Genomic DNA, 26,312 nt, shown 5'->3' on the forward strand with positions numbered 1-26,312 from the left:
TTGCTCTGCCATGAAACACATGTGCATCAAGCTTTACTATGATATTGCTAAGAGCCATTTGGTGATATCACATTATTACAACTTGTGATTGTGGGGTATAGGTTACACTCTTTTCCTTTACCATATTCATCTGCTGGCATGCTGTAAATAAAAACTTGCTACTTTCAGCAGCTGCATTCAGAACACGTTTGTTCATTCTGGTTCACAGTCTCTGATAATTCATTTATTAAAGATATATATGGGAAATCCATATACTTCCAACAATTCTCACATACAAAAAAAACGAACATTGAACATCACTCAAGACAAATACAAAGTTACACATTTCGGAGTTGTTCAAATTAAAAAGCAATCTATGCCGTATTTATTCCATGCATTTATCATTTTTATAAAAGCTCAATGGCATTTAAGATTTTATGTGACATGAATAAATGTCCAAAGGTGATGCCTGCACAAGATTATAGATCTATCTTAAACAAATAACACACAGTGAATACAATCATTTAAATTATTAGTTACATAATTAATGTGGTAAACAACTCCAAAAAAAAAAAGGTTATGTCAGTGGTAGACATCAATAAGGTAGTAAAGAACCTTGGACTGGCAACAGCAAATGCTTTGAGTTTCTCAAAGGGATACTATACATCTAGAAATGATGAAACACATCAATGCACTGCTTGTTTTTTTTTTTTAAGAGGTAAATTAGGGATTTCAAATGTCATCTTAAAAAAATAATCAATTGTATATGTACAACAATGCTCCAAAATACTGAATATTTACAACAGGACAGCTGCTCCATAACAGTAGCATGGTGTTGACGACTGAATTCGTGTTCAAATTGCAAAAAGTGGCCCGAATATGAAAAAAATTAATAAAAAAGGGAAAAGGAGTGCTACATTTAGCTAGTTGCATTATATAAGCCTAATTGTAACCAAACCCAAATAATATCGGTTGCATCGATGTTCTGTTTCTCAAGGAATTAAAAAAATGCCATTTCTGGAAAATTAGGGATCAATGAGATCTATTTATTCATTTTACTTATCAATTAGCAAAATGTCACTACTTTGATGCTTCCAATTGTAATGTTTCCTAAAGTGCTGAGATATTTGCAGTGAATATTTCATTAAATCTTCTCCAGTGGAGCCATTAATAAACGATATAATCTCTAGAGCGGACTTCAAGGATACTTTGTCATACTGATCAATTCTTTATTATTATTAGTAGTAGTAGTAATATTGTTATTATTAACCATGAACCCTTGGAGCGCCAGTAACAGGTACACATATGGTTTAAAATAGTCAAATCAATTGCACTAGGAAAGTCTCCAAACAGATAAGATTTAGACTTCTTACTAGGCTTGTGCAATATAGATTTTTCTGTATACAAGGCTACAAGGCGTTATGATTAACGATTTAATCGTTGTAAACCAGCTTTAAAAATACAGAATATCAGCATTAAAGGGTTAAAGGGTATTAACAAGGGGTATAATAATTTAACCCAGCCATTATGGTTGCACATGCAAGTGCGCTCTTAGTGCAGGGTACCGGTGGAAATTGGGCTATTGTTGGCCAAAGGAGTAGAAGGAGAGAAGGAAGACGTCTACAGAGACAGTAGGGAAAGGAGAAGTGGAGGAGAGTGAAGCTTACGGTTGGTACAATCAACCCCCGATAATTTGCGGTTCGGAACTCAGGGTTTGGAAAATTCTCGGGTTCTCACTTTATAACCTAACTAACAGCAAGTTGCGGATTATCTTAAAATTTGCAGGAATCCGCAGCAGGACCGAATGTTCAGGAACGTTAGGAAAGATTAGGAAAATATTTTTAACTGTTTTTACTAACAAATTTCATAAAAAAAAAAAAATGTTAAATACATAATTGTATTAAAGTGACACTGTCTATATGAATTTACTAAGGTACCACAGGGGTGGCGGGGGTGCACTCAAAATTTGCCGGTTTTCAGAACTCGCGGGTGGTCTTAGAACGTTTCGGGTGACCACTGTATTTCAAATGATGGTACTATGACTGGTGAAGGGAGAAAGATAGCTAATATGATGTCAGTAAGACCAGGAACATTGGAGGATGGTTTACACTGTTCTATCATGGTGTGGATGGAAAGAGAAATGGTGTAGGGGTGATTCTGAAGGAAAAGTACAGTAAGAGTGTAGTGGAGGTGAAGAGAGTTTCTGATAGAGTGATGAAGGTGAAGCTGGAAGTTGAAGGGTTGATGATACATGTCATCAGTGACTATGCTCCAACAAATGGATGGAGCTGCCAGGAAGGAGGAAAAGAGGAAGACCAAGGAGGAGAAGATTTATGGATGTGGTGAGGGAAGACATGCAGGTAAGTTGGTGTGAAAGAGGCAGATGTAGAGGACAAAGTAGTATGGAAACGGATGATCCGCTGTGGCGACCCCTAATGGGAGCAGCCGAAAGAAGAAGAAGAAGACGACGACAGGGGGCATAATAATTTTACCATCAGGAAAAACTAATTACTAAGTCAGGAACTGTTTGTAGGCAGCAGCAACTGTGAATGTAATTTGATGTGATTTTACAGTAAATGCAGAGTAAACAGAAAGAAAGCATAAAAGGTCAATCGTGAAATTTGCTGTCCAAATGACCATTAATTTTTACAGCTAAACTGCTGCTCAAAGGGACCAAATCAAAAGCAAAGATTTTTAGCAATTTAATAAACCCAAATTTCAAAACCGTTAACCACTGTAGTTAACTAATAACTACATGTTTTTAGCCATCTAGATAGTTTTTTGCCACACTTTGACCTATTATTTTTTAACGCCATAGAAAATAATGTACAAAGGGAAGCTAAAAATAATGGCACATACATATTGACCAATCATGCTGCACTCATTTATGGATAACGTAATGGAAGTCAGAAATAACATTGGTAGAGCAGGATATTAACAGATACGAGAGCTTCCAATCACTATCCTGAGTGCAGCCACAGTGGCTGAACAAGTCGCTACTGGATTATGGCTTTAGCTCCCTCAGATTGTATGCTATCTAGTTCCTTGGGGATAAAACAGTAGCATTAGCCTGCCGCTGGTACTGTATTGACACAGCGCAGGAGGTACAGTATATCAGCAATTTTTAGCAGAATTGGTAACTGGGTAACTGCATGGTGAAAGGAATCCACTGAGGACCAGAGACACAGATTTGCTTTAGAACACGATGCATTAAATTCTAGGTTCTGGCCTGGATCTTGGGTTGGGGAATCCAGTCCATTTTAACCTGGGGCACTTTATAAACCAATTTTCTTTTGGCTCTGAAACAACACTCTTGCCTAGAACCCTGACGGTTATAACCACTTTTTACATGTGAGCAAGTAATTTTAGTTCCCACACATATCCCAAGTGTTAACAGTGAAAAAGTCGGATAGCTTGAGAACAAAAAGCTGTTAAAACAGCAAAGCATAGGGGCCAATTAAAATGTGAAAAACTAGGAGATGTGGCAGCAAATTAAAAATAACTTACTAAATAAATAAATAAAAACATGGTGTATTCCACTCTGCATGAACCAATCAGTCTGAAACAGGCCCGTTTGCAGTTATATCCTGTAAGAACTGTAACCACAAGTTTTTAAAAAGTTCTCTTTTTTCTTTTCTTTATAACAGTGCTGAGACCACCATTTTGAGGGCACTTTTTTCTGGAAAGCCCTCCAGCGTGTGTGCACAGCTACGACATGCCATAAGTGGTAAATGATTTTGCGATATTAACAGTTCAACACATCTACGATTCTGAAAGTCTAAATCCAGTCAGCATGTACTGTAAAAGATCCAAAGTGCACGTTAAAGGCCAGAACACTCTCCTGTAATGACATGACCCATGAGATGCTGTGATTTGTCTTGGCTCTTTTATAGCATCCACTTCACATACTTAAGGTCATGTTTTTGAGGATCCACTGCTGCGAGCGTCTGCCGTTGCAGTCTTTCAATGTAGGAACCATTTTATCCTCCTCCGAGGGCATGTCCAAACACTGATTACTGTTCACATGAAGCAGGGTCAGGCGCTGGAGAGAAAGAAATAATCAAACATTATACACTGAAACAACAATTTTTATTACAAACATTAAATAATTGGTACCTGGATAAGTAAATCAAGCCCCCTGCCATTATACTATTCAACCTTGAATACTAGAAAATAAAAGATAAAAGATAAAATAAAATGTACATATGTTTAGCAGTTTTGCCTGGAATTAAGAAAAAAAATAAATAAATTATATTATATATATATATATATATATATATATATATATATATATATATATATATATATATATATATATATATATATATATATATATATATATATATGAAATACACACTATAAATACCAATTACTGTGTTTTAATTACGGGGATTTAGCAGTAAGCCCATTTTACTTTGGCAGATGGAATTGTGTAAAATATCTGTTGCCTCCAGCTTTGGCTAGCAATCAAATATCTCTGCAAGTGTACACTGAGAAAAAGAGAAGTACAGGTAGATTGATTTTCACACCTATTTTAAAGTTTCAGGATCAAGATTACAGTGAAATTGAGATGTATGTATGTGCATGTGGGGCTTTTTCTTTCACTGGTCAGAAATATGCTAAATAAATCTTTGCACAAAAATCATTCAAGTTACTAGATATTTACATAAATGACTCGTATTAAATGTGTAATGTGTTGCATTCAGCATCTATTTGCTCCATTTTTGTCCACTGGCCCAAATATCCAGAAAAAAAAAAAATCCACATTCCTGAAGTGGATCACATGGTTGCACACAACCAAAAATAACTGTAATTTTTGGTTCACATCTTACCGTAGGGTTGCTTCAGGGTCAAAACACCTCCAGACAGCCATCCAAACTACACTAGAGTTCATTGAGAGACCACCTCACTCAGTCTCGTACTGGTAGTTTCGGTCTGTACTCGAGTGTGATGGCTGTGTTTTCTATACACACACTTAACACACCTGTCTGTTCACCAAGTGTTTAGGAATGTAGCGAGAGAGAAAATATACATTGTACATCTGTTACCAGTCAGCTTCCAGGATATCTCAGACACCTGAGTTTAAAATGCAAAGAGAAAAAAAAATAGCATCCATAAAACTGCTACAGTCTGGGATAAGGAATCATTCTTTTAGTGATAATTACATCACAATTATCAAACCGAACTACACACAAAATTTATATATATATATATATATATATATATATTTCATCATCTATTTCATCAACTTTCGATTTCATTCTATTTCATCATCTTTGTATGTCAACTTCATTTAACACCAAAAGATAATTTTTCCAGTCATGCAGCTTCAAACCATTTATAATTCATGGCAGACTTATGCCAAAGAAAAAATAGCCATGCTGTTTTCTAAAAAAAAAAAAAACCCAATCTGGGCTACCTTAGTGCCATAAATAATAGTCTGTGCTTAGAGACGTGGATGTGTTGAATGTGTGGCAGGACTCTATTTACACTGTTCAAGTAGCTGCATGAGTGCGACTGGTCTCTGGTTTCAGGTTCAGCACTAATCATGAACGGCTCTCTGGGCTGCTAGCTAACAGCTGAACAAATCAGGCATGTGAAATGCACATAATGACATTACTGTTTAAATGGAGCTTGTTTGTATTGCTATAATGATAAAATCTGCAAGAGGTACAGTGAAACCCTTAAATGAGTAGACTGATCAAAATGAATAAAATCAGGGGAAAAAACAAAAACAAAACAAAACAAAAAAAAACCCATCATGCTTGTGGTGTTGTTTTTAGCGTTGGCTACAATGCGAGACGTCCACCGCCCCCAACCCCCCGTGCACGGCCCTAGGTGCACGTGCAAGAACGTATGTTATATTTAGCTTAGAGTGTGACAAACATTTCCATCTGCTGTTACAAACTGAGCAACAATCTAAAACACAACAGATCTTAGATTTGTTCAGCAAAAGGGCTGGAAAAGATTTAATAAAAGCATATTCTTTGTGAATTCTGCAGACAAATTAATGTGTATAAGATGGAGTGGGCACATTAATAGATTTCACCATTAAAAAAAAAAAAAAAAACTCAGTGAGAACTCAGTGCCCAATAAACGTAGACAAACATAGCACCGTTCATGGGGGATTATGCATGCAAGTGATATTTCGGGCGTTGTTTTATTTGGACATATTTAAAGGCGTTTTCTACAAAATTAACATTCAGCAATTTGAATATTTGCGAAAGCTTCCTGTAGAGAAAATAGCAGCACTGAGCCTTCTCCTGTATTGTCGGACACGATCTAAGACACCACTCCTCCCTCTAGAACAATTCAAGCTTCTTTATATTCTTAGCTTTATTCACAAGGCCTGCTACTTCAGCCGTTTGGATTTCTCCATGGTGATGAATAATAAAGGGATTCTAAATTCACGTCATTATGTTTTTTGGTAAAGACAGCAGTAAATATTTAGGAGTGTCTTCACTATGTCAAACAGTTTCACATGAAAATAAAGCATTTTTCACCCATTGTCTGAATGCAGGTTTTGAATGGTTTTGTCCGACATCTCTTATATGCAGTCGTTTATACCTCGGAATGGTGGCAATAAGTCAGGCCTTTAAACGTTTCAGTAAAATGTTCTATTTACAGTGAGTGAAACAAAAGGTCAATACATTGCGGTAAGTGAGTGGAAGTGTGTCACCCCTCACAAGGCTTGAGGATCAGGTGATTAAATGTGACTGGTGTGTAAGAGTGTGCCTCTGCTGAGAAATACCCATCATACACGTCTTTGTATGACAGCAGCAGCAGAGTACAGGGAGCGCACTGATGTTCTGCTACTCTAATGACTGTTTTTGGTCACACCACTCCTACACACATCACATAGTCAAGAGCGTTCACACACATTCCTACACCACCCAAAACAGTTCTCGAATAAAAGACAAAATTCGATTTTGCTAGAACGTTTTTGAGGATAAAGGAAAAGTTGGTAAGACTTTCTTTTTATAAAGTCCATATTCGTTCATCATTATAATAGTCTGTTGTAAGTAGTTAATGGTTCCTTGTAATTGTGTAAACTTAAACGAAATTGTGTTAAATTGTGCAATTTAATAAAACAATGCCTCATAAGACAACATGTAATAACTCACTACAGAAAAGTACCCATGCTGGCAAACGATTAAAGTTATAAGACCTCGCTTTATATTTCTAATGCCATACAGAAACAGTAATTTACAGATCGATTACACAAACCATGATAAACACTGAAATTTAAGAAAAAAAAAAGATGACCAACACAAATGACTGGTGTGCAGCATCTTCGAGGGACCTGAGGTCACATTTGATTTGTCAAGGAATTGGAATTTTACAACATTTGATTTATCAAGGAATTGGTCTTAATGAATATCATTAGAGGTTTAAGGAGTCATTATTAAATTGTTAAAAGCCAATCATAATCAACTTACAAAGAATTTTAAGTGCAGCATTGATCAGCTATGACATTAAAACCACAGCAAGTGAACGTGATTTTCTTTTTAAATTGTCACCTGTCAATGGGTCGGACATATAAGACAACAAGTGAACAGTCAGTTATGTGGTGACTAGATGACTGGTCAGATTAACTCTATAATTGGCAGGTCTTGTTCCTGGTATAAAGCCCAACAGAAAATAGTCCAAGGAAGTACAACCAATAAACTGGAGACAAGATCAAATGAACAAGGCTTCCTGTTAAAGAATATTTTCAAGTGTTGACTCTCTAAATTCCCCAGTTTGATGTGTTGGACGACAAGTCGAACTCAAGGAGGCACACGTCTTGTCCAGTCCATGCCTCTAGTCCTGATCAGAGCTGTTTGATGGTGCATGAGAGGCATACTCATTATTAAGCTGGTGGTTTTAAATGTTATGGCTGACCACTGTATGAGAACACGAAATCCCAAATCATGCTTCAGTCAAAACCATTTTGAACATCTTCTGAGGTTATTACAAGCAACATCTTGAGGTGTGTGACATCACACCAAGATAAATCGCAAAAAATGAATTTTTGATTTTGATTGATGAGCAAGAATATGAGATCCAACTGCGAAATAAAACAAAACAGACACAGAAAAAAAACTGTAACCCCAAAAGATTAATGGCCTGAAAAGCAAAATAGCACTTCCAGCATAAACTAGGGCAGAGAGGCCATTACAATTCAGGGTTCCGATAATAAATATAAAAAAAAAAAAACCATCACACCATGTTTGTAATGAACACAGCTGTGACATGGCTCTGTGTGAGTGCTTGGATGCAGCCATGCTCTCCGAGAGACCAGGGCCATGAAAGAGGCCTTGCACAATGAGCGATCACTTCAAAAGAACTCGCAAACAAAGACAAACCTATTTCAGAGCTCTGCGCATAAATAATCAGGTCGTATTATTGAATAGCAGTGACTCGTCTGCTCTCCCTCAGTAAGGGCTGTCATATGTAAAGTGAAGCAGCGACTACCAGATTTTCATATAAATATGAAATCGTTATGTAAAGAACAGAAATGTCAAATAAGATTTAATTTGATGAAAGAAAAGGTGCAGCAAAAGGTTCTGGTGATTGTGGTGTGTATAGAGGAGCTCTTTTGATGTTTGTTATTGCTTTGAGTGAGCTCCTGGCCTCTCATATACCACTAATAAGGTCAGCAGTGATAGATCTTAAACACCTGGAATCTGTCTCAAATGAAACCACTCAGAGTCTTCACTCTTTCTTTAACTGACAAGACATGCTTAAAGTTCATATCTTCACACACACAAATAAATGCTCACTAAAACTAGCAAACACATCTTTTTCAACCTACATAATCTAAACCAACATCAATCTAATCTAAGTGTGTAAACAGGCCCAGTCCTCAAATTCACCCTTTCTTTATCATTATATATATAATGATAAAGAAAGGGTGAATTTGAGGACTGGATCATGTCATAACCTAGGAAAGGCATATTATAATACTAAATATTGATTGTTTCTTCATATTCATTACAATATCTTTAAGAACTGAACACACATGGAACTGAACACCGAATACTACTAACACAATTAGGAACACAATGTAAATATGTAAAAATTGTAAATGCTGTAAATGGTATAAATGTAGTGTTAATAAATGAAAATGATCAGAGCTTGCAATAAATAGCTTATTGTAATTTATGCCACAGTGCTGTTGAGACGTCTTGTTGGTAGGAAACCTTTTAAAATGTGTATCATTGACAGGTTTTCTGCGAGTAGACATTTATTTAGCGATGTTGGAAGGAGTCTCCTGCATCATATCTTTATAACAGTTCTCTTTTAAGAAGCCACTTGGAGAGAGGATATTAAAGTTTCTCTCACACTGCAGTTTCTTGTCACAAACTGGGTCTTTTTCTCTTACATTTTGATAAATGTGCTAAAAATGTATTGATAACTGGAACTGATTTTGTACTTTGAACTGTGTGCAACTGCAAAAATAACTATAAACAGACAAAACATAAAATTGCCAATCCTTTAATAAATAAAAGTACAGTAATTCCCCGTTTATCGTGGTGTTATGTTCCAAAACCGACCGTGAGAAGCGAAAAACACGTGATAAACGGACGCCACCAAAAGAAAGCTATTTTATGTATACAGTACTGTACTGTATTACCATTTTATTTCATTTTATAATTAATACTTTTATTTGTATGGATAAATTTCCTTATTTCAACATAAAACTCTATAAAAACAATTCCCTATAAGTTTTTTGATCTATCGTGCTATCCGGAGAGAGACCGGGAAAATCAGCCAAACAAATTAGTAATGTGGCAAATGCAATTCCCCGATAAACCGGGGGTGAGATTTGAACAGCGGTAAAGCGGGGGATTAATGTACTATTAAACTTAACAAGCTGCTCTTCTATATGAGGAAGAAAGCACTCCACTGATATATACTGTTGTAGGAAAACATCAACTGTGGGACTGTAAGGCAATCACACCACCTATTCAGTGATTATTATCCTATACATGGCTTTTTATCCCTCACCTAATATTGTATATTTTCCTCTGGAGGAAATCTGTGTTTCCAGTATTTGAAATAGGAGCAATTGCTTTGCTATGTCTATGAAACACTTCAGAATTGATCCTGTCTTCTGATTTTATTATGTCTGTTCATTATAGAACCTATTTTTATCAATAAAATGCACTGTAAGGTGAATCTATGCCTTGGTATCTAGCAGTCCACAAGTTCAATTAATTGTAGGTTATTTATTGATAGCAACCATGAGAAACTGGATCAGAGTAATTTATACAACTATTTCATTTATAAATGATGGAAAGGTGAGAAACTGCAATATGTAATAAGCTATTATGAAATGTGTTTTGAGTTAAAGGCTGAAGATAGTATTCATTGAGGTGTGTTTGTACTTTTCTGACTAAAGGCTAAGAGAAGAGGACTGGGCCAATAAACCATGGGGCACTAACCTGCTGTGATCTGAGCTCACCAGTCACAGAAAGTAATCAGTGGGGCTGTAGTAGAGCTTCCTAACCACCTCCAGGGTGGTGTAGTTCCTGAGGACCCAAGACTGAAGCGGACTATCGTCACAGTACTCCACTGTAGGCCCGTATGTCCCATCTTCCAGCCGACTGACGGTGAGGCATGACTGTGTGATAATGTGCAGGAACGTGCCCTTCTAATGGTCCCCATTACACACCACACAGAGCAGCACGAATGAACATGAATGGTACACAATGCAACATGGACACGCTATGATCTACTCTAAAACACAACACTATTTCAGTACAAATGCATGTGGCAAGACTGAAAAAGAAGCCATGTTTTTCTGCCCCGAGATGTATCCAAGAGTTCTGAATATATGATGCCATTAATGCCATTAGATGAAGTGGGCTGCGTGACAGACGATGAGTTGTGGGAATGATGTAAGGATGTAAGAGAACAAACCGAAGGCCCTGCACTTGAACTATATATCTAACATTTCCCACAAATAAGAAGTGATATTGGCAGAAATGGCATAGGGTCCCCTGGTGGTCTAGTGGTTAAGATGCAGCGCTCCAACAGCTGCGACCCGGGTTCGATTCCCGGTCAGGGAACCATCCCCAGCCACTCTTAGTGCAGGTCCCAAGCCCGGATAAATTGGGGAGGGTTGCGTTAGGAAGGGCATCCAGCGTAAAACATGTGCCAAATTAAACGTGCGGAGGATCCGCTGTGGCGACCCCTAACGGGAGAAGCCGAAAAGAAAGTTTATTGGCAGAAATGGCATGATTTTAAAAAAATTTATGTAATTTATGAATAACTGAACACCTATTTCTTAAATTACTGCTTCAGTTATCAAGGATATGTGAGTATGTGGAAAAGCTGGTTTACTAACTGTGAAATGTTCAGCAAAAATAAAATCTATTAAACTTTCATGATCTGGAATTTCGAAGTCAGCAACAGCTTTTAAAAATAGTTGAAGGATGGGCTGCATTGACAGACTGACATTTCTCAAAACCAAAACCAGTGAATATTTTATGCCGCATAAATTACTCATCAAAATTATTTTTCAGCAGTCTAGGCCAATTTATAAATAAACTGGTCTACAGGGGGGATTTTGGTAGTCTTATTAGAGAGGCCTAAATTATTTTGATGTGAAAACACAATGGGGCACATGGACATGCCAATGCCACAGTCCAACTTTGTACAGACAAAGGGGTACGTAACCGAAATAAGTGTTTTTTCACAGCCTTTCAGGGTGATGCTCTCTTTCATATGCCATGATTAAATGCTTCCACAAATAGACCATTCATTCAATGTGGTTTTACTCTGTGTTGCAAATACAGCTGTGATCAAAACAACACAATATACTTTTTATAGCCTGGGTCGGTCTATTTAATACAAAGCCATTTACAAATGTATTAATAATTTTTTTTTTAAACAAAATAAAAAAATAAAATACAAAAAATATACATAACTAAACTTTAAATACAATTTACTTTTTTTACTTTATTTAGTTATACTGTGTTATAAAGTTATAATTCAATTGTACGGATGATGCAGAAGTGCCAAAATCTATGATTTGGCATATATACTATTCGACCCATCTGCTATAGCAAAATGTGGGACACCTATAACCTTTACCAGAAAAAGCTGTTTTCATGCAAACATGAATAAAATGGAAAAATAATTATTTGTTTGTGCCGACATTATTTAGGTGTAACCTGTAAATTCGTAATCTGAACAATATACTTTTTAAGATGATCAAGAGAGTTTACTTACCCCAAGTGATTGCTTATAACTTTTAACATATCTTCAGTATGCAATTACATTTTAAAAATGAGGATATACAGCCTATGCAGTCATTCTGTTTAAGCCATATCATCAGTATTGGTATATTAGTACAAAGGAATAATCCAAAATGCACTCCACCACGACTTCTTAAGTACATGCCACATTTTAATTGGATAGTAACAAAACATCAAATCTAACACTGCACTCTGGAATACTGACATATACAAATACAACAACATCCACCAAAACAGCTTATCTTACCTTAAAATCATATTCCCACTTGCCAACATACTAAGCAACAAAATTAGGATGTTTTAAAGACATTTGTAGAGCCTGGTCATATGCTTTTGCTGGTCATAAGCAATATGCTTGAAATACTGTATAGAGGAAATGAATGGTTTGTAGCACCATCTGGTGGTTAAAACGATCATTGAAAAGTTTTAAAATACAGTAGTGTTCATTCTACGATGAGGAAATGTATAACTTTTTTTTATTCGGTCAAAATATTTAATACATACCTCAGCATCGTACTCAAACATCTGGTTGCCTTTCATGTGATGACATTTCAGCATGATGACAGGGCCATTCAGACGGGACACGTCCAGACAAAGGTCATCAGTCCGGATTTCTTTATCTGCTGTGTATGAAAACACCTAAACAGCACACACACACAACGATGCATTATTATTCTTAACATGTACTTCTTTGGTGTACAATTAATTAAGGTGGTAAAAACGAGTCTGAAAAAAAAGTGTGTGTACACGGGGACAGTATGTTCTTACCTGGTTCCCACCCATTCCATGGCAGTTAAAAAAGCCAACTTTCTCATTCTCCTTCCTTCCCATGTTGTCCACACACTGGTTGGTCTCCACATTTCTGATCTGCAGGTGAAGACCAAGAAAAAAAACACTTGTTTTAAAATCACATAAAGCTATGATATTTGTTTTGATCTTTTCTGATATGTTTGCACACACAGCTTAAATTGATGAAAACCTTAATACCTTGGAATTCTAAAGATATATTGGATAACTTACTTAAATTTTTTTTACAAACTGTTAGCACAAAATCGGATGCACACAATTTTATAGACTGCCTTTACACAATTACAGTTTCCTTTTAGAGCCTTGACCTCAACCCCATTACCTCACTAATACTCTTGTGGCTGGACTTTTGTGTATTTAATAGCAAATGAATTACATACTAAAAGCATTGGCCTATTTTGTAATTCCAATTCTAAGATTTGGATGAGGATGTTAACATTGGAAAAGAAAAAATTTGGAAATTGAAATATAACATGCCCTGTCTAGGATAAACAAACATGGCAGTAAATAAAGAAGGATGTTCGTGTATCCCGTTCATGACTAAAAGTATAGCTGGTTAAACTTCTGTGTGTGCTGTACATCTATGTGCCCTGTATAACCAATACATGGAAGATGTTTCAGGTATAATATACATACAGTAGCATCTTTGAACGTTAGTTACCGTTCTACTGTTATCAGGCAAAAGGCCCTAGACGAACTGTTTAAAGAATGCTTTCAGAAACGTGCAGCTTGAGCAACGTGAACAATGTGCCATTTGGAGAATGAGAGAACAGACAGCGCCTAGCAGTGACCCTGGTACTGCTGAGAGTTAAAAACTAAGCTTTTGAGTGTCTAAGGGGGAAAAAATGTCCCTGATGATGCTTGTTTCAGAGCTGTGAAAGAAAGATCCTGAAACGAATGAATTATTCATTGCATGTGGTGCAGTCACTCAGTCTCACTCAGTCTGCAGCAATCATTCCCCGTGCTTGTAATTAATAACACATGGCCTCGATTTGCCCATGTGCCTGGCAACATAATTAAACAACACTGAAACAAGTAATTACAGTTCATTCATAGCGTAGTTTACCTGCTGGACTAAGAGACTGGCTGAGAAGCACAAATCACTCGTGATCACGCATTGTTTATCCTTCCACTCGGTTTAATCCTTAACAACTGCGATATCAAACAAGTCATCAACCAATTTAGAAATATTATTCAAAATATCTCCCCGAACTAGTCGGGAACGCGGTTTGTAATTAAAATAACATAAAACCTAATGTGTCTGGGGTAAAAAGGGATATAAAGCTGGTTAAGTGGAAAAGACCCCAGGAAGTTGAACCGGCAGTAAAGGTGTAAGAGACCAGCTTTACTGCACAGTTATAAATTATAAAGCCTCAGCACAACATCTATATCACACAAGTACACACTCAATTTTTCAACGGCATTTCACACTGGCTCTGAAGCCAAATATTAATCATCAGCTCAGGCTGACAATGCTCCCTTACTCCCTGGAGACTAATAAAACTGAACCTGGGCTTAAAACGTACACACTGGCTCTTTACTCTGCTTTAATATGAAATGAGGTTTTCTAAAACATGTAAGCCAAAGGGATTCCAAATTAACAACAAAATAAATACTCATAGCTCTTGTGTGAGATGCTCAATGGAGTTTGGGTCTGCTGCCTTCATGGCTGTATGTTGCTGGAGATTTTTTCAGCCTGAATTACTAGAGATTCAACAGCTGATGGTTTATTTATTCCAATCAATCAGGTGCAGTGGTAACAAACCAGACTTATATCCAATAGATCAATGAATCAGCTGGATAAAAATCACTGAAGCACTAGTCTGTTCAAAAATAATAATCCTACAAAATATACATGCATGGCGAAATGCATGCTCAGCTCGACATACAAAGTTAACACATTCATCCTATCGGATTCATATATTTATGCCTTTTCAGATATTGAACACTTTACCGGGTTAGTTATGGAGAAATGTGTGTAGTGTGTAGCTGGAGTAACCGTACAAAAAATAATCTATTCCACATCCAAAATGCAGCTTGCATGTTCATTTCTGGTTCTTGGCTCTCCACCCATTTAAGAACATGTCCGTGTGGTTCTCCCTAACTGTAAATAATTGCCCGTAATTGCTGCAAACATAGACAGCGAGAAGACAGAAGGATCATTTAAATAATTGAAATTCTCGAATGGTTGCATTCCTTGTCCTTGGGCTCAGAGCTGGCTGTCATATTCAGCCCAATGGTGTGGTTGTTCTGAGCTTGCAGTCCACAGGGCGGTAAGAATCAAATGGCGAATACTGATCCGTGTTACTTTGTTTCCAAGTGGCTGCACTTTATAAATTGCCCTCCAGCTTTCTGCATACTAATGCCATTTTTCTTTTTCTTGTCTTGCACGTCTTCAAATGTCAGCCTAATAGAGTTGTTCATTGTTCAACTTTCTGAAAGCATAAAGTAAAAATGAACACGACTAAACTTTCTGATTAGACACTCATCACCCCGTGGCCTATCAGCTGGCTATCACGCACCACTCTCAGACACACAGTGCTGCAGGAGTCACGCTACACCATCGATCTAGTAATACATGTACTGGGTTAGTCGTGTTCATTTATCATCAGTGACAACTTGTCAACAGCACTAAAAATGCCACCAGTCTTTAACAGGCAGACAGGGAATGCTTTATTTTATTTCTTCGTGCTGTTAAGTTCTTAAATCAGAGGTTGTTGATTAATTTTCTGTAACAGCACCGGTCTGGAACTAGTGCCTGCTGTAAACAAAATGATTTATAGACGCTGATGTTGTTTGGATTTTATTAGTGTGCAGGCATAATTTACAGTGAATGGTAAAGTAGATGATCTGCATAAACTATGGATAATGATAATCAAATTGAAAACAGGAAATGTTGTTGATATTATGAAGCTTTCGGCGGCGAAGTGACGTCTATTTATGGAATCTCTCAAGTGTCAGCACTTTCCTGCTGTTTCTCAGTAACATGACAGGCCACATGCTTTGGTCTTATTGAGTTCATAAGAGCGAAGTACGGAAAGGGGATGTGATAATGACTGTTTATATCTGCTCTAATGTAAGTGATAGCAACGACTAGCTTGTTTTGTACGTAACCACAAACAAATAAAAACGTGATTTGTCTTGGTTTCTTTTATTAAAAATGTCAAATGCTGGCAAATCACTGTGGATTAAGAGGAATGGGGGAGTTTTCAAACATTTTTCAGATAGAGATGTCTCACTTGATGGAACACCGGTGGTCCACATAAAAAAATAAATAAAATAAAAACTTATTCCCCCTTTTACACAACAAGAGTTTTCATCTCTGAGCAGATCTTTTATTGGTGGCTACCAGAAAATGTACACAATATATCAAAAAAGATTCTATCTTAAAAACCCATGTTTATTTAAATAAATATATAAATAATCCATTATCGGACACCCTGTAATTTTCTTATCAGCCCTGTGTTAGTAGAGATGCATTCATTTACAAGGCAGTATATTAAAGATGATGCTTTAAAGCATTTTTTTTTTTCCTTCAGAAACCAGGTGACATACAGTCCTGCACCCCTGTAATCTAGAAGATGACAAACTACCTGCCTTACACACTGCAATTTGTGAGACAGATCTCTCGGTCTATTGTGGTGAGATGCCATTTTCTATGCTGCAGTTTTCTGTGGTGATGCAATAAAAAGGAGACAAATGATCAGCTCATCTGTCTGGCAGCACAAGCACTGCCATTCACAATATGTACCTTGGCTTTGCAAACAATGGTGGTGATTGTAAGTCAGCAGATGAAAGACTGCTTTGTTCCTCATGTAACCAAAAATAAATATCTTGCAGCATTTACACAGCAAGTTCTATTGTAATTAATCTATTAATCCCATGATGTATGCAGCGATCAACCCTATGATGGTAAACTGCGATAAAGTAACTGAGCCCACGCAGTTGCATACCTCTCCAAGTGAGTAGTATCTGCGTGGTATCTGTGAATCAGGGTAAACATTCTCCAGATACCAGGAGAAAGGTTTACACTGCAGAGCGTCTCTCAGAGCCTTGCGAGCCGATACATCGTCGTAGTCCACTCGCACCACACCTGCACAAATACAAATCTGGTTGCTAGGGTTCAGGATTATAGCAATATAATGCAGATCACTGTGGGCAGAACAGAGAAAATACATAATATATTGTTTATGGTGTGTGTATATTTAATAATTTCAGATGGTCAAATGTAATACGTGGAAATAATCCTGCCTATTTGCTCTTTAAAAACGCATTAGTTTCCCGAAACCACTAGGGGGCGCTTTAGTATCATAGTCGACGTAATGTTAAACTCTTTCTCTTCGCCTCTGAGCTCAACTTCACATTCAATGAATACAAACCACGATGAGTTCATTAATAGCCTAATAGCTTAACACTCCTTAAACTGTCTGAAGCTGTTGACTTACAAGACATACATTTAACACTATAATAACTACATATTTAAAGAATTAGTAGTAGATAATGTATGGTGGAATTTACATTTATTTCATTTAAGCTCCTTGCAAAGTGCCTTCCCAAAAAAAATCTTCTTTTTCTTTGGCTTCTCCCATTAGGGGTCACCAAATCGAATCATCCGTTTCCCATACCCCCCCTGTCCTCTACATCTGCCTCTTTCACACCAACTACCTGCATGTCTTTCCTCACCACACCCATGAACCTCCTCCTTGGCCTTCCTCTTGTCCTCCTTCCTGGTGGCTCCATCCTCAGCATTCTCCTATTGATATACCCCATGTCCCTCCTCTGCACATGTCCAAACCATCTCAATCTCGCCTCCCTCACCTTGTCTCCAAAACGTCCTACATGCACTGTCCCTCTAAAAACTCATTTCTAATCTTGTCCATCCTCGTCACAATGACTTTCATTCCCCTTCTCTCCAGCGTGTACCACCAGCTCTCCAGGCTCTTCTCAACCTGCTCTCTTCTATCAGCACAAATCACTATATCATCCGCAAACATCATAGTCCACGGAGACTCCTGTTTATCCTCGTCCGTCAACCTGTCCATCACCACTGCAAACAGGAAAGGGTTCAGAGCCGATCCTTAATGCAGTCCAACCTTCATTTTGAACCAGTCTGTCATTCCTACTGCACACTTTACTGCTGTCACACTGTCCTCATACATGTCCTGCACCACCCTCACATACTTCTCTGACACACCTGACCTCCTCATACAATACCACAACTCCTGTCATACACTTTCTCTAGATCACAAATACACAATGCAACTCCTTCTGACCTTCTCTATACTTTTAAAACAAGCAAATAATGCGTCTGTGGTGCTCTTCCTCGGCATGAATCCATACTGTTGCTCGCATATGGTCACCTCTTCTCTCAGCCTGGCTTCCGCTACTCTTTCCCATAACTTCATGTTGTGACTGATCAACTTAATTCCCCTGTAGTTACTGCAGGTCTGCACATCTCCCTTATTCTTAAAGATCGGTACCAGCACACTCCTTCTCCATTCCTCAGGCATCCTCTTACCTTCTAGAATCTTGTTAAACAATCTGGTTAAAATATTTTAATATTTGCACATGCATACTTCTACCCCCTTCGTATTTCAAAAAATCAGTCAGTGAACTTGTTATAACAATCAGTACTACAATATGTACAGGATATACATAGTTTTACACCTGCTACACCAGCAAGGCACAAAAAAAAAAGCATGGCAACTAAGCAACAGGTTATGCACACAAACAAACATTGGCATTTGCACTTACTATGCTAATTTGGCACTCTAGCCAACTAACTTAGCACACAAATATATGCTGCTATAAAAAATAGTCTTATTCAAGCAACAAGAGGTCATGCTAACCACATAGTGATTTGTGAGCTGCATATGTGATTTGGCACATGTTTTAGCTGGATGCCCTTCCTAACGCAACCCTCCCGGTTTATCCAGGTTCGGGACCGGCACTAAGAGTGCACTGGCTGGTGCAACCCTACTGGCTGGGTTTTGCTAACCAAATAGTGACAGTTAAATATGCTACAGTAAGACAGACAATAAGATCAATATATCATACAGTTATTACTTTTTTCAAACCACTAACATTTGCTAAGCAATATCTAGAAGTTAAATCATGTCAACTGGACTTATCTGGTTGGATCGAAACGCTTCACTACTCATTATTACTATAGCGCTGTTCACAACAGACATTGTCTCAAAGCAGCGTTACAGAATTTTAAGAGTTAAGGTGAACAATGTGTATTTATCCCTGATTAGCAGCCATGGTGACTATGGCAAGGAAAAACTCCCTTAAATGTTATGAGGAAGAAACCTTGAGAGGAACCTGATTCTCTTAATTCCACTTTAATCAGACTAAAGAAGCTGCTAGGATGAACGTTTCGATCCAACCTGACAGAAGTCCAGTTCACATGACTTCTCTTGCTGATAACTGCACCTGGATGATCTTCACAGAAACACTGCTAACCAAAAGTATTTCCATGTAGTATTTCCAATAGGTTTCCATGGTTCCAGAAGGACCAAATAACAGAATGTATGGTGGTGAATCCAATTCCTTCTCTACCTGCTTGCTTCTTTCTGGATTCCACTTTTATGCTTAGCGTATAATGAATATGTACCATAATGCTTTTTTTCAGCAGGACTAGTAGGCTTATAAAATCCACAAATTATATTGGATATAATTTACATTATCATGACCTCCCAGATTTTAGCATGACTGGGAAAATTTAAATGAGAAAAAAAGCAATATTTTTTCATTTTATTGTTTAAGTACAATTACAGCAATATAACAGTAAAGAAAACAGTAACTATATATTAGATTTATTTGCTGTTTACTGTATTGATACTTCTAAAAGGTAGTAGAAAATGGCTAAAGTGTATTAATGGTGTCATTTCCCTGCTGGGTATTGCTGTAAGACACATATCTACAGTTCAGAAGAAGCAATTAGCCACATGGTGTTATCAATGCTCAGAGCCACCTGAATTTCAAACCTACGGTAAAACACATGGGCTGCACCATGGTAGTTCTGACCTAGCTTATAATAAAGTACAAAATAATAAGCTGTGATTTTAAAGGGATATTCTCTGCCCGATGTTTGGCATTAAAGAAATACACTGCTCTCCTTTCAGGCACCTTTTGCTTCTTAAACCAAAACCATCAAATGGTGTTTCAATGTTTAATGTAGTCCCACATATGAATCGAAACCTATTCCATTTTTATATGACAACCCACCAACACCTTAATAATTCTCTTCTCTCCACTGCAACAGCTGTAACTCTACACCAGCTATTTCACACAGGACTTTCCTCCTGTTCCAACCAAGCAGCTCATTTATCATTTCTGCACAGAGGACATTTCCAATGGGATATATTGACATTAATCCATCCTTCTCTCACTCCCACCTCTACATCCCCTCTCCCCACTCCATCCTTTCTTAGACCTCCAATCATACCACACTTCTCTAACAGAATACCCCGAACACCTCCTTTCTCCAACTGCTACAGAAGAGGTAGCGATCATGAACAAATCATATTACTTGCCCTACAAAACAATGCAGCACGAGCTGTTTATTGGACAGCTACGTTACCTGCATGTTCCCTGCGGAAACAGGAAGTGCACTGCTCATGAATACAAGAGCAGCAGTGCGGAACTGAGCGATTCTCTGAATGTTGAGTGACACTTAATACAAAGCCTAGAATGAATTAAAGATGGCAGACACAGCAGCAAGGTGAAATCCTGCAGGTCCCTGCTGCACAAGCACTGGAAAAGCCCACATCAGCAGAAGTTGCTATGATTGATGGGTGTGATATTTAAGTGAAAATATTTGGCCTGATGTGCTACTGAAACATGCTGAGTAACAAAGGAACTCTAGAGGGACACTGTGGGAAGCTCGGCTGATGAAGTGCTCCAATTAATCAAAGCCAACGCAAAGATGTGCCACATCAGCTTGCACAAGTACGGAGACTCCACCTGCATCTTATAACAGGTTGCTGTGTGGACCAGTATACAGTACATCAAGGGCATTCTACTAACATTTATACAACTAGATAACATTTCTTGTTTACAAAGAGCCTCCTAATTAGCAGTTCATGTTTAAGCATTAGTGATTAGTTCATGCATATAGACTCAAAATAATCATATGTAGTTGTAGTGAAACTTGCACAGATAAGATACATTGGTTTTAATGCAGGGACACTAAACATATTAACTTTTTATGTATAAGCCACGTACCAATTATACTGGAAAGAGAAATCAAACAAAAAGAAATCTGTCGTCTCTTTCTGACTTAATGTCTCTAACCTTGTATCTATTCTCTGGTTCAATGATCCGCCTTTAGGATAACAATTTTAATAAATGCATATGATAAGATCAACTGTAACAAAGACTTCCAAGTGATATTTTCAGTTTGTTCTTCTTTTGCTGAATCTGAAAGTGACTGGATCAACAATATAGCAAAAAGCTACACAGATCACCTAAATACACCACATAACCAGACATCGGATGCTAATCAAGAACCCCACAAAACTTAATACACCAAAAAACGCAACATAAACTAAATGGAGTCTTCAGGCTTATCATTGGTCCAAGAGGTTAAACACTAACATAATTACCCTCTTCTGCAAGAGCACCACAACAGATACAAATTAGCCAACTGTGCTATTTATAGATAACTCAAAGCGACACTTTAATATAAGAAAGCAAACAAATAAAAGACAAGAAATGACTCAAGATTGCAGTGTAATTGATGATGATTGCAGACAATTGAGAAATACAGTATATTACAGAAAGAGTCATGGTGTTACCTGGTGATATGATGTAAAAAAAGTCTTTGAATTCATCCATCCAGACTTCAGCCAGTCGTCTATTGTTCTTGTTGATCACTTGGCCGGTACCACCTGGGAAACTGTAAGGCGTCGCCTTACGAAACACATGGCCTACGTGGGAGCATGTGACGATCTCCAGAGAGCCGCCACACTGCCAGATCTACACAGCGCAATGATTGGTTGGTTAGTCATTACCAGTACAATAAAATAATCATCATCACTATCCTAATTAAATCATGCTTCATTACAAGGGACAAGCTCAGGGCTTCATCAATGCAGTTTAATAGAATGTGGCTCCCCGAGTCAATTTCATGGTCATGAGCTGTCACTCACAGAGGCTATTAACAGTAATAAATGTGTACACCGCCATCACACATACAATGATGGACATACCCTGAATGATATTTCTAAGTTCTCTCCTCCCCATATGTCCATCCCAGGATCGTAGGTGCCGATCTCCTCAAAATATGTCCGGTCGATCGAAAACAAACCACCAGCCATGGTAGGAGTCCTTAGAAACACACACACGCACGAAACGCACGCACACGCACGCGCGCACACAGAAATAATCTTACTTTCTAAACAGCTCAAATCTATTTCATATAAATCATACCTTATTAATTTGTCCCCCCCCCATATGCCAGTCACACATCCCAAAAGATTTGCATCTAGGATTACTCTAGCTACGACGGTAAAACTAAAATGCTAATTGCAGTCGATTTTCCAGGTTTCCCATTTAAAAGCCATCAATACGGTCAGACTAATTTCTCGAAGGAAAGCCACTGGCTCAGTGCCGTGTTTCCATCCACTTCATGCATGGGAGCACTTTGTCTGGAAATGGAGAAGATTTGCAGTGATTACAGATGGTGGAGAAGTGAAAGCGACTCCCCAAGGTGCCACATGAAATATGAGCGAAAAGTCAAAGCACGGAAAGGCCAATCATGATGTTCTATATCACATCACTTTCCCCCGAATGCTAACAAATGAAAATGTTCCTTAGGCTTTAAGCCACGATAATAGTAATACAGAGTTAGTGCAGTAACTGTCTAAATTGTTTCCTTCATTCCTTAACTTGTTTCCTTAATTGTCTTGGATTTGTAACAAAATATAATCAATTAAAAAGAAAGGACTTTCAGGAAAAAATCGCAAATGTTTCTGCTAAATTTGAGGATGAAAGAAAAAAAACTGTATCAGGAAAAAAAAAAAAAAAGGTCAGACATGGACAGCTACATGAAAAAAGGTTGGAGTCGCCATTAGAGAACACACTCAACCTTCCTGAAGAGCGTGACTCACTGTTCCTTCCAGCAGTCCTCCACCATCATTAATCACTCAAATGAGTAAATTACCTGAAAGCTAAGAGCAGAGCGAGGATAAGATGTACTTAAATGTTTCAGAGCATATGTAAAAATAAACCTTCACTCTTTGGAGACCTCGTCTTGCGATCGGCTGACTGAACTGTTCAATTTAAAAATCCTACTGTGCAATCATGGCATTTAAACTAATGAAGCTTTTGAGTGTTTTGGAAAAAGCACATCCTTTGCCATACACCAACACAATCCTACTAATGTCAGGCAATGTATGTTTACAAATATGGCGCATCCTAACCTAAAGACAAATATCGCTGATTTGTATTAATGGTTTTTTTTTGTTGTTGTTTTTTTAAACATATGACATGAAATCTGAGGTAAAATACATGCCAATTGGAACAAGCATTAATCCACAAGACTGTGTATCCTTGTACTTCTCTATAACTACTGTATGTAAAGAAAATCATGAGCCCAGTGCTCTGTAATGAGAGACAGCAGAAATTTAATTTTGGATTAGGTTAGATTACATCAGCTCCACAACTGTCTAAAGATGCATCAAATGAGCCATTGTTCTAATTTTAGGAGCTACTGCAGCAGTTCTCCTATACAGAAATTAGCTGATGATCAAAATGACAAGCTGCTGTCACAGTTATGTCAGCTCATGGTGTTCTCATGAGCTTGACACTTCCAAACTGATCACCAGAAATCTAATACTGAGTGCAATAAATCATCTTTATGAGTAATAGGACTATTAAGGGGACATTAATCCTGGCTAAACTCTGAGGTTTATTATTACTCACCGGACGGGTAGAGTGCGGTCTCCCTTACGTCGGTCCATCTCTCTCTGAGGAACTGGGTACCACCTGAAGTTCAGTTTCCAGTTGAAGCCTCCGTACGTCATGTCCGAGCCCGCCATGTACTCAAAAGTCTCGTCACTGATGACATCGATGATGGGGCAGACCACAGCTTTCCTATAATAGTATCAATTAATCATGTTAAAGGGAGTTACAAACCTGGTCCCGAGATATTCAGGTAGGAACAAACAGACGATTTAATTTATTTTAATATATTCAAATCGATCTCAGAGCCACATTCACAGAATCAAAAATTTTTTTTAAGTACAAATACAAATAGAAAATAAATACATCCAATGATATATCACAACCCATGGCCAGAAAATAAAAACTCCTCCGAGATACAACCCAAAATGATCTACATCATTACACCAGATATTCCATTTCCATTTATTTATTTGGCAGGTGCTTTTATTCAAAGCAAATAAGAATTGAGCTGAGTAGAGTTAAGGGCATTAAGAGGCAGCTTCGAAGGCATCTAGATTCAATCTCACCACCTTCTCATTACAACTCCAGAACCCTAAACAGTGAGCCACCAGTTTGCCAACTGTGCAAAAATCCTGAATAACAGAACATGGTCTTATAGTCTCTGTTTTAACAAAATGAGTTGTCAAACTGTTTTATTCACCAGTTCCTCCTTCAAAGATAGAAAGTGTGCCCCCAGAATATTCAGTTGGATATTAGACTACCTGAGTGCAGAGTGAAGTGCATTAACGGCCAGGGAATGTAACCGGGTGTTCACACTTAATGTAATTCTAATGCTGTGTACTTTGCATTAGAAGTCTTTCCTTTGTGTGTAAAAATGCAATGAAAGTGGGAGGGGAGGCAGCTGTGAGGCACTTAGAGCCAAGAGAGTGTATCACACCTTTTAATGGGGAACTGGATTAGACTGGAGAAAATCATATGCCTGATACACTTCAAATGTAATAGAAGCACAGAGGAAATTCTCCTAGTGTACTCGGTGGGAAGGAAAAGTGCCAACAAATCTTAAAGTATATAATTCTCTGTAATGTACCACCCTAAACTAGGCCAGAGTCGTTATCTTCTACTATGAGCCATTACCGGGAACGGAGATACAGATTATACACCGCAGGTTAACACTGACTAATGTAAAAAGAAAAGATAAAATCGTCCTGATGACTTTGCTTGTATAAATCTCTAATAAAAATGCATTCAAGTCATTAAAAAGAACATGAACACAAAATCCATTACAACAAAACATTTTTTAACCATTTGGAAATTTCTGAATAAAACACAAATGTGATTCAAATCATAATTTAAACCATAATAACAGACAAATAACAAACTACTTTATTAATTTATAGTCCAGTCTATAAAACCTGTGTAAACCTCTCATTTGTAAATGTAAACTCGTTTAGAAAAAAAAATCCATTTCCATTCATTCTATAAAACTGTTTTCACACAAGTTCTCAGCCCTCATCATGGATCACTTCTAAACGCTGACATAGCCATTTCAAAACCAGTGATAATTTAGATGTGATTTAGTCATTCATTCACTTTCTAGCGCAAGACCACTACTCCGATAGTTCCCTTTAAAACGATCTTGAATCACAATGTGTTTAGACCTTGAGGTAGTAAACCAGTCCTAAATCATAATGCTAACACCATCACGCTGGTTTGATAAGGTGTTGGGTTTGCACCTTCTCTCCTCAAAAGTACATTTCTGACAAAAGTTCTATTTCTGCCCCTTTCATTCCAAAGGCATTAGACAAAAGGCATGAAGAATTATTTTCCTTATTTGTGCACATCTTTCTTGGTAGGTGTTTATTTATTTTTCTATAAATAAAGGACATATAAACAGAGATCATATTTTTGCAGCTCGTATTCTATTTCCACCTCCTCCAGAACTGCACATTGTGCCCTTGGTGTGATCTTCACAGGACACTCACTTCTAGGGAGAGTAGCAACAGTACAGTTACTTTACTCCTTCATGCTTCTTTACAATCCTTTTTCAAAGCTCCTTGCAAATTTGTTTTTGCCTAAGGCATCTTTCACAAAAGTCTTTCCTGATGACCCTGATCTTTAAAAAGATCTTTCCTGATGAGAGCAAAATTTGGCAAGGTTTTTTTAAATTTTTTTATTATTTATTTATATATTTTTTAAAACACAAGACATGACCTCCCTAACCCACACCTCTAAACTGTATTCACTTACAACAACCCCTGTACCAAAATAGTTAGGGCACTGTGTTAAATATAAAAATAAATAAATAAAAATTCAATAATTTGCAAAACATTTTATTCACAATAGAACATAGAACAAATATAAAAAGTT

The 26,312-nt window shown here is 37.5% G+C and overlaps 1 protein-coding gene across 5 annotated transcripts in view; it reads right to left on the reverse strand.

Annotated features, from left to right (window-relative positions):
- Nucleotides 1-201: 201 nt before the first annotated feature.
- The window catches only part of galnt13 (polypeptide N-acetylgalactosaminyltransferase 13), a 40,534-nt gene continuing 14,423 nt past the window's right edge, over nt 202-26,312 (reverse strand). For 2 of the 5 annotated variants that reach the window (XM_083536736.1, XM_083536737.1), the window contains exons 6-12: nt 23,964-24,134; nt 22,250-22,367; nt 21,836-22,016; nt 16,988-17,127; nt 12,996-13,094; nt 12,732-12,866; nt 202-4,021 (exon numbers count right to left, since the gene is read on the reverse strand). In XM_083536736.1, coding sequence (XP_083392862.1) covers nt 3,881-4,021; nt 12,732-12,866; nt 12,996-13,094; nt 16,988-17,127; nt 21,836-22,016; nt 22,250-22,367; nt 23,964-24,134 — 985 coding nt within the window. In that variant the 3' untranslated portion in view covers nt 202-3,880. Of the gene's footprint in view, nt 4,022-10,409; nt 10,619-12,474; nt 12,505-12,551; nt 12,625-12,731; nt 12,867-12,995; nt 13,095-16,987; nt 17,128-21,835; nt 22,017-22,249; nt 22,368-23,963; nt 24,135-26,312 lie in introns of those variants that run through there. The other 3 variants (XM_083536735.1, XM_083536734.1, XM_083536738.1) reach the window with 3 other exon arrangements.

The sequence above is a fragment of the Silurus aristotelis genome (assembly GCF_946808225.1).
Source record: "Silurus aristotelis genome assembly, chromosome: 3".
NCBI classification, from domain to species: Eukaryota; Metazoa; Chordata; class Actinopteri; order Siluriformes; family Siluridae; genus Silurus; species Silurus aristotelis.